This window comes from Fulmarus glacialis, unplaced genomic scaffold (assembly GCF_000690835.1).
Source record: "Fulmarus glacialis isolate BGI_N327 unplaced genomic scaffold, ASM69083v1 scaffold11493, whole genome shotgun sequence".
Taxonomy (NCBI): Eukaryota; Metazoa; Chordata; class Aves; order Procellariiformes; family Procellariidae; genus Fulmarus; species Fulmarus glacialis.
Genome location: NW_009203588.1, coordinates 996 through 11,304, shown reverse-complemented (window position 1 = coordinate 11,304; position 10,309 = coordinate 996). Strand labels below are relative to the sequence as shown.

Here is a 10,309-nt window from a genome sequence, read left to right as displayed (position 1 = left end):
AAGTGATACAAAACAATGAAAGATCTTACAGCACAATTTATGGTAGTATATGCATCTTGCCAATTTCTTTTGGTGTTTTTAAAATTTAAGGAATGATCTAATACCTTGAGATTGCTCACAGTCTCCAGGTGAAGGTGAGGATAGAGACTAATGACAGAAGGTTGTCTGGAGGAGAGATCTGAAGTGAGAGGCTCCAGGTTGTGTGGTGTATGTGTCTGGATGACAAGCGGTGAGGAATCGCTATCTGCTAAGAGGTCCCAGATTTAAGATAGGAAAAACAGTTGTCTCCTCTCTCTACCAACCCTGAAAAGCTGAACCACATAGAAAAAGGAGGCAAGCTAATTTAAAGATGGTAATCTCTAATTGCAATAGAAAATCAGAAAATCAAAAATAAAAGCAGCAAGCAAAATTAAAAAGAAAATAATTACAAAAAGCAAATGAACAAGAAGTCCAACCTGAAAATTTATGCCCATTACCCCAGGTTCACCAGGGGGTCCAGCAATTCCTGGTAACCCCATCTCTCCTTTTTCACCAGCTTCTCCAAGAAGTCCCTGATCTCCAGGGTCTCCCTAAAACAAAGCAAAAAAAAAAAAAAGCATAGTCAAGCTGCTGCTACAGAATTACTTATTCTTGAGAAAAGTGAATTCTGAATCTTCAAGTTTGACAAAAAGCACACTAAAACTGATGGGAATCTTACCAGTCAAATTCCGATCAGGCTACAAGTTAGGGTAAGGCCCTTTATCTCATTCATACACTCCTACAGCCAGATTTTGCCTCACCCATTGCCAGCTACCTGAGGGTGTCCTCTGTGACATCCCCTGCCCTGGCACCTGCCACAGTCCCTAGCACAGCATTGATCCAGTGCAGGGAGTGGGGAAGCCTTGGGCTCGTTCTCTCCAGCATGATAGTCACCATGGAAATAAGCTGTACTCAGTTCTGCAGCTTGCATTTCTCTGTCAAGCCATTCAACTTTGCAGCTCTTGCAGGGTAGGTATGTGCCTAAAAGGCACAAGAAAGCCTATAATACACAGGGCCTCCTGTGTTAAAACTAAGTGCACTCAACAGGGCTCTGTTGATTTGGTGAAACAGGAGAAAAAAAGAGATTTGGGTCCTTAAGCTAATATGACTGCTTTCATCTGCTATAAAAACTGAATGTACCTTTGTGCCATCTTTTCCTTGAATACCGTCTTCTCCTGGAGGTCCTGGTTCACCCTTATTGAAAGGAACAGTTGAAAACAAAGTTACTGCCTAAACTACACAACATAGAAGTATTGCCTTGGGAAAACTCAGACTAGTTTTATACATGCTTATTATCTTGTGGACAATTTTTATGTTGCTGTTATAGTTTATTTGTCTTCATTTTTCACTGATTTACAGTGACAGAGTCACAGCCCTGTGAATCTCGAACAATGGAAAACATAAAAGATGATCATCATTAGAAAAATGAGGCAATAGTATGTCCATATAACACTGGAGATTTGGACAGTAGCACTGAGATTTTTTTTGTTTCGGAGTATACAACATGTAATTACAGTAACCTCAAAAATATATCTATTCTATCCTGAAACTTCCAAGTTTATGTGGATAACTACTATATTGATATGTTTAGTGACTCAGTTTAGGGCCATGAAAAACTCATCATTTACCAACGCTATCAGCACCATGGCATTTTAGAATATTTGCCTTTCTCAGGTAAAGACACTAGCAACTTGCAACTTTTGATGCAGATAGTAAAAAAGCAAATACGAGCTGCCCTATACCAATAACATTGTATTTCAGACATAGTGGTATGGTTAAGTCCAGAGCATCCACTGTGGACCAGTACCAGGAATTAATCTTCTCCAAGGACAGGCAGAATTGTGGAATGCACCTCGCTGGAGATTTTAGGCAGGAGGAAAAGATGACAGCAAGAAGCTAATGGAACAAGAGAGCTCAATGGTAAGACTTAAGTCTGAAAGAATATAGTTTATGCTCTTTTAAAAGTGGCCTGGACAAAATCTGTTCCTAGTACTTTAAAAGTTTTTTTCAGCCTTCAAAGGTAAGCAACACTTTGGGTCAGATAAGGGGGGTAAGACACACAGGAAGAATAAGCAGGGGCACAAGTGCTTGGTGAAATCAAATGCTGAATGAGCCATTCACAGCACCAGAAACAAATCAGCTGCTCTGCTGAGACTATATGTTCCCATTACCTCACCTAGACTGGGTATCCATACACAGCATTATTGTCTGCTGTCATATTAACAGCTGGGCTGGACACCCTTCGATTTTCCTTCATGCTCAAACCACTTGTTCATGTCTCTCAGTGACATGAGACACTTAGAAATATTTCAACATTATAATCCACACTCTTTTTAACTTGCTACAATATTACAATTTTTTTTTTTAAAAAAGGTATCAGAAAATAACTTCTTATTGAATTCTTCTGATAAATCAAAGTTTCTCAACCTGCATTTCTGACACATTCATAGCATACTTTCCTTTTTAGAAGATTTGCATCCATAGCTTACCCTTAGACCTTGGTTGCCTGGTTCTCCAGCCTTCCCAGCAGGTCCAGTGTCTCCCTGGAATATCACAAGAAAAATAAATCATTGGATTTTAAGGGACAACATTCCTAACAATGATGGGGTTTACAGATAATGCAGTCATCATGACAATAACAATATTTCTTAATGGCTCGTTTCCTGTATCACTACCTACTTGGCTAATGAATCAGATCACTCTGATTTGCTTTTATGGAAATTTGAAAATTTAAACAGCACAAGAGAGAATAATTTCAACATTTACCTTTGCACCTGGTTCTCCCTGTAGGCCAGGTTCTCCTTCAGGGCCAGGAGGTCCCTGCATGGTACAAGAGCTACCGTTACACATGGTCACCAATAATAATTTTGCAACCACCAAATAATACAGCCAAAATTGAAGCAGAAAAACAGCATGAGACACTGGGAAAGATGCATGTCTGAAAAATCAAATTAAGACAACACAGTTCTTTGTTCTTACTAGAGCCCAACAGAAGAAAAGAAAAGAGGGTATAGGAGTTCAGCAACTGCACTGTGGATCGGGAATGTATTGAAGACTCAGCAGTACCACTAAGCCTGTACCTTTCATCATAAATTACTAGCAGGCTGAGCAATCACCTATCTTTTGTAAATCTGACTGACAACTTCATCATTGTTTAGGCTTGGAGCCAAGTAGATATAGCCTTTGGAGAACAAAGCCCTTTTTGGAGTCTCCAGCCTTAAAGAGTTAATGATATCAGATTGCTTCTTGTAAGGTTTACATTTAAACCTTTTCTTAATAGTCCGTCAGAAGACTGGATTTTGGGTGACTGAGGAAGAGTGTTTCTTTGAATAAGCCAAATCCCTTCTGTTCTAAGTGAGCTCGTCCCTCAGCTACTTCGTTGTAAATGTGGCTAACACATTCTGTCATATTTCTTTCAGAGAGATATTAAAAACAAAGCAAAAAAATAGAAGCAAAAGTTAGCAAGAAGACTGCCTGCAGCTGCTTTTCTTCATCTACCATTTGCGAGGACATATGATTAATGCTGTTCCACTGTCTAACTGCAAGGAGAATGGTGCTTCCAAAAAAAAAAAAAGTTTGCTCAACTAAACATTCACCTTCTAGGTGCAGATGTCATGAATGTATGCCCGAAGACAGTGCATACAGACAGAAAAAGTTACTTATTTTAGACATTTTTTTTGGTAACATCTTTAAGTAAGAGAGTCTCTCAGCAGCTCATGGTATTTAAGTCAGCTGCAGGTAATAAAAAAATAGTTTCTAAACCCATTGCCCAGGCTTATTCACTTATTGAATGCTTGTAATTACTACATAAATGATAGAAAATCTCACCTCAAAACCCATTTCTCCAATAAGGCCAGCATCCCCCAGCTGTCCTCTTGGACCCTGGCATTAAACAAAATTTTGGATGCATCATTCAATTAACATTAAATTACATTGTATAGTCTTGACTTTGGCATAATTGGCATAAAGAAGTGTATTTCACTGTCTTTCCTCCTGAATCCAACAGTGTTTGTAAGTACCATGATAGCATACAGTACTGAAGACCTCATTGCCAATCTTGACACACTGAAATAACAGATTTCAAATAACAGCACAGATGTCTCTCCTTTCAGATCAAAAGTAAATTATTATCTTAACTAAGCTCTCCTCTTGATTAACTGAGACTTTGTTTAATTAAGGTTTGTTAGACTGTCTGGTTTACTTTGTGGAAAAGGCTACAGTCTGGTATGGAATTAACTGAAAACAGCTACTGTGTGCTTCACTATGGATTTAGCAATGTTTATACAGGACAATCACTGAGGTGTAATGGACTAAAGACTGGAGACTTTTTAGTAATATTAGTAACTATACTATGAGTGTTTTCTTATAAGCCCTATTGTAAGTAATAAATTTACTGCAGTAACGTATAGGGATCATTTCCTAAAGCAGCATGCTCAAATTCTCTGCACATGTTAGAATCATCTCTGCTCACAGAGTGCGATTTATGTACTGGGGAGTAGAGGTTGCCTGTAACAGCTTACAGCTGATTCCATAGCCACTATGAATGTATGTCAAGACAAATCAACCCTCTGGATGTACCCAGTCTTTGAAGTTTCAGAAAGTTCATATCCATTTACCCCTTTGGGACTCATCTGTGTTTAAGTACATTCTAAATTCAAAATATTTTGTTGATCTATTATTCTCATAGAAATAATTATCTCAAAAGAAAGATGCTGCTACCCATATTTATGATAGAAGCCTTTCAAGCAAATATTTACTCTTTTTTTTTTTCACTTCCTTTTACAGACTATGCATGTGGTTTTGCTCCTCCTGATGACTTGGCAGTGATAATGCGAGTATATTCTTCCCTTGTACCAACAATGTAAACTGCATATTACTGAGAGGATTTCAGCAGATGCACATATTTTAGCCTATAGCTTCATTTAAGTGTGAACAACTGAAACTGCAGTTAATTTCTCATTGAGAATTCACTTGGTCCTAAACTGAGTCCATCGGTTTTTGTTTGCAGCAACTCCATGGCATTCCGCTAGGCAAGTGTCACAAAGCTTAAGTTTGATTCACAGTCAAGTATTTCTTCATAATATTACCATGGAGCTAAGTCTGCTGGATTAGTAATGTATGTTTCCGCCGAGACTTTCAGGGAATTTCAGAAGCCAAAATTTTATAGCAATATAGGGGCTCCTTTAAACCATTAACAACAGGTAATTTGCAAAGAAGAATTTTACTGAAATATCTGACAAGTAGGTAAAGTTAAAGTGTAATTTAGATCAAGCCTGTTACTACAGATAGTTCTAATTGCTTACGTTTCTCTGCTCCTCCACCAATAATTAGGGTTTTTCTACTCTGTGCAGAACTAGTGACAGTGCCAGAGAAACGGCTTCAGCAGCTGGCTTCCATGTAGTGACCGCTGACAGAAGATGAACTCAAGCTGCTTGGATGGGCAAAAAGTTAAAAAAAGAGCCACACGTTTCATTTCATAACATCTTGTGTCATTTTCATCACTTCTTTCTAGCTCCACAGACCATTTTCTGAAGACATTTTACTCTCTCAGCACTTGAAAGAAAAGATACCCTGTTCACAGGATAAGCTTTTCTTACTTCTGACATTGCATGTGTAGATTCTGCAATGATGAGCACAACAGAAATGTAGGTTGCTCAAGGGCAGACCACTTAGATTAAAGAAGGCTGATAGTCATTCTATATATGTGAACATTCAGACTTAACCAGAAAATGGCAGGAATTTTATGTATAAGGCTTGCATTGTAAGGCTCTCAGATGTCACAGCATGAAGATTAGATAAAATAAGTCAAAAAGACAAAGTGACAGGAATCCAATAATAACTGTTAGAAAATACATTTTCTGTTGACACATTTTGCCACTCCTACAAGTTGGCAGCTGAAGTTAAGTAGGCAATTATATCCAAAAGAAAATTTACCAAAATAAAACCTGTTGTTAGCTGTTGGTATTTTTCTAGCCCCCAAAAATGTGCAGTGGCTTTCTGTAAGCATGTCAGCCTATGGATTCGTAGAAATAATATTTAAGAATATTAGAAATAATAATAATTAGTAGAAACAATATACTTTATTAACAGTTCACTTTCAAGATTTAAATTAACTATATGTCATTTGATGTGCAAAATAACTTTTCAGAAGCAATGAAAACACACAATTTTTGACAACTAGATTTCTGCACTACAAAATGGCAGCCTTCTCCCAAGTCCCCCTAGGATAGCACACATTCTTTCACTGTATTTATATAATCTGATTTACCCTCAGAGATAGTGATGCAATACTATTCCTGTCACGGCTACACCTTGCAGCACTTTGCATATATTCACTGCAGATCCTGCATGACCTCCTATTACAATAGTAGCCACATAAAAGTGAGTGTGGCTTTGAAATAACAACCATCAGAACAAGAATCCATCCAGCAAAGGAATGTCTGAAGTTTATTATAACAGTCTCTCTTTTGCTGAAAATGTAACCTGCCAAATAGATGTGGTCCGTGAGTTCCTGAATAACTATCCTAAAATTTGCCTGAGAAAAATACCACTAATATCTGTATTGGCACATACATTTACATAATCCATAATGTAGATGTCCACCTCAATACAGCGTAAAGCCACATAATATTGTGGTCCAGATTCTGTCATGCTCTCTTATGTTGTGCACTCCTTACAACAGTGCTTCCCAACATGAATAACAGGTCTCCTTATGAACAAGTTACGCTAAGCAAGGGAGGCAGACTCTAGCTCTGTAGTTTTGGAACAATTACCCCACAATTCCAGCTGGCAACACTGAATCTTAGTAAAATGGAGCATGAGTTACCAGGGAATTCAATATAATATGTGGAAAAATTTTTAAGCAGGCATAAGGATCAACTTACTGTTTCTCCCATTGGTCCCCTGTCTCCTGTGGTTCCGGGAGGCCCAAGCAAACCCTGGAAGATTAAAATAAAATAAAAAATCATTGGAAACAAGCTGTTTCATATTCTGTGAAAAGCCACTTCCTCTGTTATTTCTGCTCACTCAATAACTTGCTCAGAAATACCCAAGAAATATGTGCAGCCTTTTCTTCTGGTTAACATGCATTGCCACATCACTAGCTCCTGTGGCAGGTGAGGGAGCCCTGAATAAATCCTTCCTCAGTTTCTTTTACATAGGGATGGATCTTAGCTGATCCACCATTTACTAGTTCCTCATCATTCTTTTTAGACTCATGTGCTGCTTGTGTGCGCAAACCGGGCCTAAACACAATGTTATGAGTGTCCTGCCCTACAAACTGTATTTGAGATGATCAGTAAGGTTCACAGCCCATTTTTCTTTCTGCTCAACCTGTATCATAGCATATCCCTTCCAGAAACTGTAGCTGTAGGAGTAATAGAGCAGTATCTTGTACTCTGCAATAAATGTACTAATTCCCATCATTTCAACCTAATGAGGTTTTGCTTCATTCACTTCTGTATATATAAATACATTTAAAAGTCCTAGTGAATGAAGAGGAAATGAAAACCCATCGTGTGAAAGATGAGAGGCAAAAAGCTCCTAAAACTGAGCAGAAGAGCCAACCAACATTTTGAGTCTCAATTTCAGCACAAAATCACCACCATTACTGCTTTGTTTCTGCTTTTCTGCTTCCTTCCTTATTGAAAATCCAATACAATTTGGACTGACTGGTAACCTTCTTTGTAAAAGAAAGCCTCAAACAGAACATGTTAGATTTCCATTGAAAGAAGACCTAAAAGGAAGAATTTTCTCCTATATACGTGATACACATTTTACACATTTTTCTAAATTTATCCCAACATTGATAGTACATATCTACTCTAAAATCTACCAAAGAATTATTTTTCTACGTCACAATGACCTTCTCCCTTAAAACTACAAAAAAACTAAAAAAAGATAAAGCAACATCTAAGACCCCCCTATTAACTACAATCACCATTTCTTCTGCTGCCATTTGCTATCATACTGTATTCTGTGGATGATCACCCATGAAAACACTTGCCTTGTAGCAGACTAGACCATGTTCATACTTACTCTCACTTCTGCTCCTGATTCTTTGTATGAATAAATGCAAACCGTACTATCAGAGTTTTCCAGCTGCTCTAAAGTAGACAAATTCCCTTATATCTGAGTGTGAAACAAAGTATAAGATTTTGTGGGGATTTTTTGGTAGAAGTACTAGAAAATTTCATACTCACAAGTGTACCCTGATCTCCTCTTTCTCCTGGATTTCCAGCTTTACCCTGGTCAAAGAGAAATATTGAAAGACAATGCTGGCTTCAGATTATTTCCAAACACAGCTCAGAAATTAGCAGTAACTGTGTTAAGGCTTACTACAAAGATTGGCTCCAATACTTACAATGAGCCCAGGAACTCCTTTCTTTCCTGGATCTCCTCTTTCTCCCTGATAAACAACCAACAATCTGTGAATTCTATGTGCAGTTGCTAGATAAGCTGCATACAGTTGCTGTCAGTTTAAATGCTGGGTAACTCTGCAGGAAGTGCAGATTCAGGCTTAGATGGGCTTATACCATAATAAGGAAGTACCTGAAGAAGGCAGAAATTTGCAAATCTCCTCCTAGATTAAATGGATATTTATGGCTTCTGACATGCTGGGTTGTTCGTTTGTTTTCTTTTCTTGTCTGTTATGGTCTATTTAAATGTTTTGTATAGTACCGAGCAATGCAAGCACTCACCTTAATGCCTTGTGTTCCTGGTTCTCCTAGAGGACCGTCTAGACCTCTTGGGCCCTGAATATTGAACAAGTGATTTGTAATATTAATTATGCATTATTTTTGGTTATCATCAGAGAGATGCAATATAAGCTTTAGGAGAGGAGAAACATGTTTTGTTAGCACAAAAACCAATTTTCATTTTTTTCATATTTCATACGTTAAGTATGAAATAAAGCTTCAAAGAATAAAATAAGTTTCTGGTTTGCTGAAATATGAATTTAAGAAGAAAAATTTTCTGGAAAGTATGTAAAGAAAATGTTCAAGATCTCTGTTGGAGCCAGCTTGCAGGCTGACAGTCTCTGCTCTCTTTTCTATCCACTTTGTATGAATGCAACAGACACATATTTAGAATAATTTAGATGAGCACTGGCTGTATGGAGTGCTTGCTTTTGAGCGTATTGTAAGTTGTATATGCAAAAATCCAGCTTGCTAGTAAGACTCTAAAACAGGCAGATAAAGTTCTTCCATTAGTAAATCAGTTTGAGGCAAAATTAATTTATCATCTTGCATAGTGAACTGCTCTATTGTTACACTAAAATGTCTCATAAATTGACTTTTTATAACCAATAGATGAACAAAGATAACCTGTTATATTATTGTATTACAATATAGCAAATATTTATTGCCAAAACATTCAAAAATGATTATTTAAGATTAGAAATCTAAATCCATTAGTTTACAAGCAAATGAAAAATCCTTAAAACAGAACATGATCAAAATGGAAAAGAATATTTTATCCACACTGATTTAGGAGGTTATTTCCATAATTCTAAATACCATGACTGTTTGGGTATGGAAAATAAAATTAAAATCAGTTAATAACAACCTAAAACCACTTTAAAGCAAGAGCTAGATAAGGATCAAGACAGAGCCAGGCTCTTTAAAGCAGTATGCAGTGGGAGGATGAGACACAACAGCTTTCCTGGTGGCATCAGAGGGAACTAGTACACTGCTGTAGCAGCGCCTAGGGGAAAACAATCTGCATTTTCAGAGTGCATTTCTGAGTTGTAGAGAACCTTACATCTTGGATCATGGTTTATAGTGCAGGGCATGCAATCATGACTGATTTCCAGAGAGTTGTAATACTGTTCTAATAAGTAATAATAGGGGCTTGTAAAACGATTTTGTTGGAAGTACATCTGATTTTATTTAGATTACTTTCCCCTCAAAAATGTCTGTGACTTCCGTGTCCCTCTTTAATGTTTTGAGACAAAACATAGCAGAATGCTGTTCTCTCTGACTTGGATTTACTGATGCACATCAAAATCTCTGTCAGAACAGATGGTAAGCACCGACCCGCTTCTCTCTGGAGCTATAGTGAAAGAAATGTCTGACTGGTAACTCAGGAACAGTGTATATCCAGAATCATTTAGGCTTTTCTTCTGAAACAGAAATCTCTCAAGAAAAGGCCTTTCCTGGGAGCTGATATATAATTACAAGCCCTGGCAGAGCCAGAAATATCCCACGAGAAGCTTATCCGTCACCATTTCAGCACTGCTGCTTCTGGCCAGCACGAGGGAACACAGAAACCATAGGAGAAGGAAAACAAACAG

The 10,309-nt window shown here is 37.6% G+C and overlaps 1 protein-coding gene across 1 annotated transcript in view; it reads right to left on the bottom strand.

Moving 5' to 3' along the window:
* The window catches only part of LOC104074540 (collagen alpha-1(XXIV) chain-like), a gene marked incomplete at its 5' end in the record, with an annotated part of 42,396 nt that extends 33,625 nt beyond the window's left edge, over nt 1-8,771 (bottom strand). Inside the window, 7 exons of the mRNA XM_009574691.1 lie at nt 477-569; nt 1,159-1,212; nt 2,508-2,561; nt 2,785-2,838; nt 3,847-3,900; nt 6,903-6,956; nt 8,718-8,771. Coding sequence (XP_009572986.1) covers nt 477-569; nt 1,159-1,212; nt 2,508-2,561; nt 2,785-2,838; nt 3,847-3,900; nt 6,903-6,956; nt 8,718-8,771 — 417 coding nt within the window. The remainder of the gene's footprint in view (nt 1-476; nt 570-1,158; nt 1,213-2,507; nt 2,562-2,784; nt 2,839-3,846; nt 3,901-6,902; nt 6,957-8,717) is intronic.
* Between the last annotated feature and the right edge of the window lie 1,538 nt (nt 8,772-10,309).